This window comes from Drosophila nasuta, unplaced genomic scaffold (assembly GCF_023558535.2).
Source record: "Drosophila nasuta strain 15112-1781.00 unplaced genomic scaffold, ASM2355853v1 ctg21_pilon, whole genome shotgun sequence".
Classification (NCBI taxonomy): domain Eukaryota; kingdom Metazoa; phylum Arthropoda; class Insecta; order Diptera; family Drosophilidae; genus Drosophila; species Drosophila nasuta.
In genome coordinates, this window is record NW_026869434.1 from 80513 (window position 1) to 82743 (window position 2231).

The 2231-nt window shown below is 36.2% G+C and overlaps 1 protein-coding gene across 1 annotated transcript; it reads left to right on the forward strand.

Moving 5' to 3' along the window:
- The first annotated feature begins 1122 nt into the window (after window positions 1–1122).
- Window positions 1123–1966, forward strand: LOC132797799 (uncharacterized). The gene is made up of 2 exons (XM_060809574.1): window positions 1123–1242; window positions 1309–1966. Exons 1-2 carry the CDS (start codon window positions 1185–1187, stop codon window positions 1689–1691), a joined length of 441 nt encoding a protein of 146 aa, XP_060665557.1. The 5' UTR covers window positions 1123–1184; the 3' UTR covers window positions 1692–1966.
- Window positions 1967–2231: the final 265 nt, after the last annotated feature.

Below are 2231 nucleotides of genomic sequence, written 5' to 3' on the forward strand. Positions count from 1 at the left end.
AGCGTCTCTAGTCGACCATTTCAAAAGCTTTATATAGATATCTTGGGTCCTTACCCACGAAGTCGCAAAGGAAATATTGGTTTACTAATAGTTCTTGACCATTTTAGTCGCTACCATTGGTTATGTCCATTGAAAAGTTCACTACGTCGTTAATAACTGAGTTTTTGTCACAAAGGATCTTTGCCGAATTTGGAGTTCCTGAAATTATAGTATAAGATAATGGTTCACAATTTAAATCAAACGAATTTGAAGCGTTCATGACAAAATTCGGTATTCGTCATGTTTTACTGCATTATATTCGCCACAGAGCAATGCAGCGGAGCGAGTGAATCGTTCCTTATTAGCCGCTATTCGTGCTTATCTTAAGTCGGATCAAACTGAATGGGATATGTATTTGCCAAGTATTTCAGCTGCCTTACGTTCGTCGCTTCATCAATCGATAGGTTGTTCCCCTTACAAAGCATTATTTGGAGTAAATATGATTAATCACGGAGATGATTACAAGCTCTTAAAAAATTGTCCTTGCTCGAGGAGTCTCCATATTTAGAAAGAGGTGATCAATTAGCTTTGTTGCGAGAAGATATTAAGAAAAGTAGTAGAGAAGCCTACGAGCGTAACGCCAGCCAATACAATCTTCGATCCAATCCTGTCATTTATAAAGAAGGCCAAGAAGTATTTAAACAGAATTTCCATCTTAGTGATTTCAGTCAGAATTATAAGAAAATTGGCAATTCTTTTTATCTACTAGAAAATCTACAAGGTAGAGAATTAGGAGTGTATCATGCGAAAGATATTCGAGTCTAATTCCCATCTAATCTGCCTTTGTATGACTCGTGAGATTATCTGGTGGGTGTAATGGTCGCAAATAAAAAATTGTGCGTAAAATCTCTTCTCCTTGAGATTTTAAATTTGCCGCGCAAAGTTAGCGAAGACACAAACCATGGCACGATAAAGGGACAATACACCTCTGCAAATTAAATTTCCCTCCGTGGTGAATTGTCTAGCGAAAGATCGTAGGAGAAGGAGACGAGCTTTGTCACTTTGGCAACGACAGCTCTCATTCTTTTCTTATTGGACTACGATCAGAGACGGATGCATTCTAGGTTGATGGTGTTTTTAATAAAACACATGCATCACCAGAAAAGAAGAAATACATAATCTGTCATTATCATCAGCATCCATCGATGCTTTTTTGCTTTGAGCAAAATAAATACACCAGCTCGTTACGCTTGCTACGCAAAGGTAATTATTTCTATGAAATAATGAAATTTTACATTGGTCCTAACTTCGTATTTTTCTCATATGTAGATTGTGAAAATTCGTCTAAGCCGTCATTTTTGTTATTAAATAATACGGATAGACAAAATTCTACACCTATAGTGGATTTGGCTTCCACAAATCCGGCGCATGTTAGTCAGCGGAGGCCGACTATTTCGTGCCGGAAGACTTTTTATATTTCTGGTCTGCCACCTGCAGAACCAAAAAAATGCAACAACAGTGAAGTGCAGTGCATCTCTGGGCAGATCACTCTTGCACCACTGTGCCGAGCCGCGCAAGGCTCTTGTACCAGAATCGTCACTTCTCTCGTTTGCCGCTTCTATCGTTCGCCGTCTCCACTCAGCAACAGCAGCATCAGCAGCAGTGCAGTGCCAGTGCCAGTGCTAGTGAAGATGTGTAGTGCAAGTTTGTGAATAATAGTATGACAAAAATAAGTTTGTTAAAATTAAAAGGTCATACAATAGTTGTACATAGAGGCAATAGTAAAAGGGGTAAAAGCCCAAATAAAAAGCAAAAAGATTTGCATTTGCCGTTAATATATTAAAATAATTTAGTTGTCATACATATAAAATAATAAGAAACGAAAAAGATAACGAAAAGTAAAGAGAAATATCAATTGTGATTTGGCACTTATTTTTTTTGCGCTATTTTTTTTGGTTTGCTTTGTTTTGTTTACCATTCTTGCCCTAGGCATTAAAGGGTATATCAACGTGAAATACAATAATTAAAAAAAATATATAAATAAATAAATAATGCAAATATAATCTCATACATAATAACAAGCCACAATAAAACCCTGTGCAAAACAATAATAATTATGACAATGTGTGTGTATGTGAACAACCAAACAAAAATATATACCCTATAAGGTATATAAACAATCATTATTATCATCATCATTAAAATCATCATCAACATTATCATCACCAACAGCAACAACATCATGAAGGCCT

What these genes read in the sequence shown, in the direction of transcription:
- LOC132797799 (XM_060809574.1), top strand. Translation starts at nt 1,185, where the DNA reads ATGCTTTTTTGCTTTGAGCAAAATAAATACACCAGCTCGTTACGCTTG. An exon ending in GTTACGCTTGCTACGCAAAG is followed by an intron (nt 1,243 to 1,308) that starts GTAATTATTTCT and finishes TCTCATATGTAG; the next exon opens with ATTGTGAAAATTCGTCTAAG.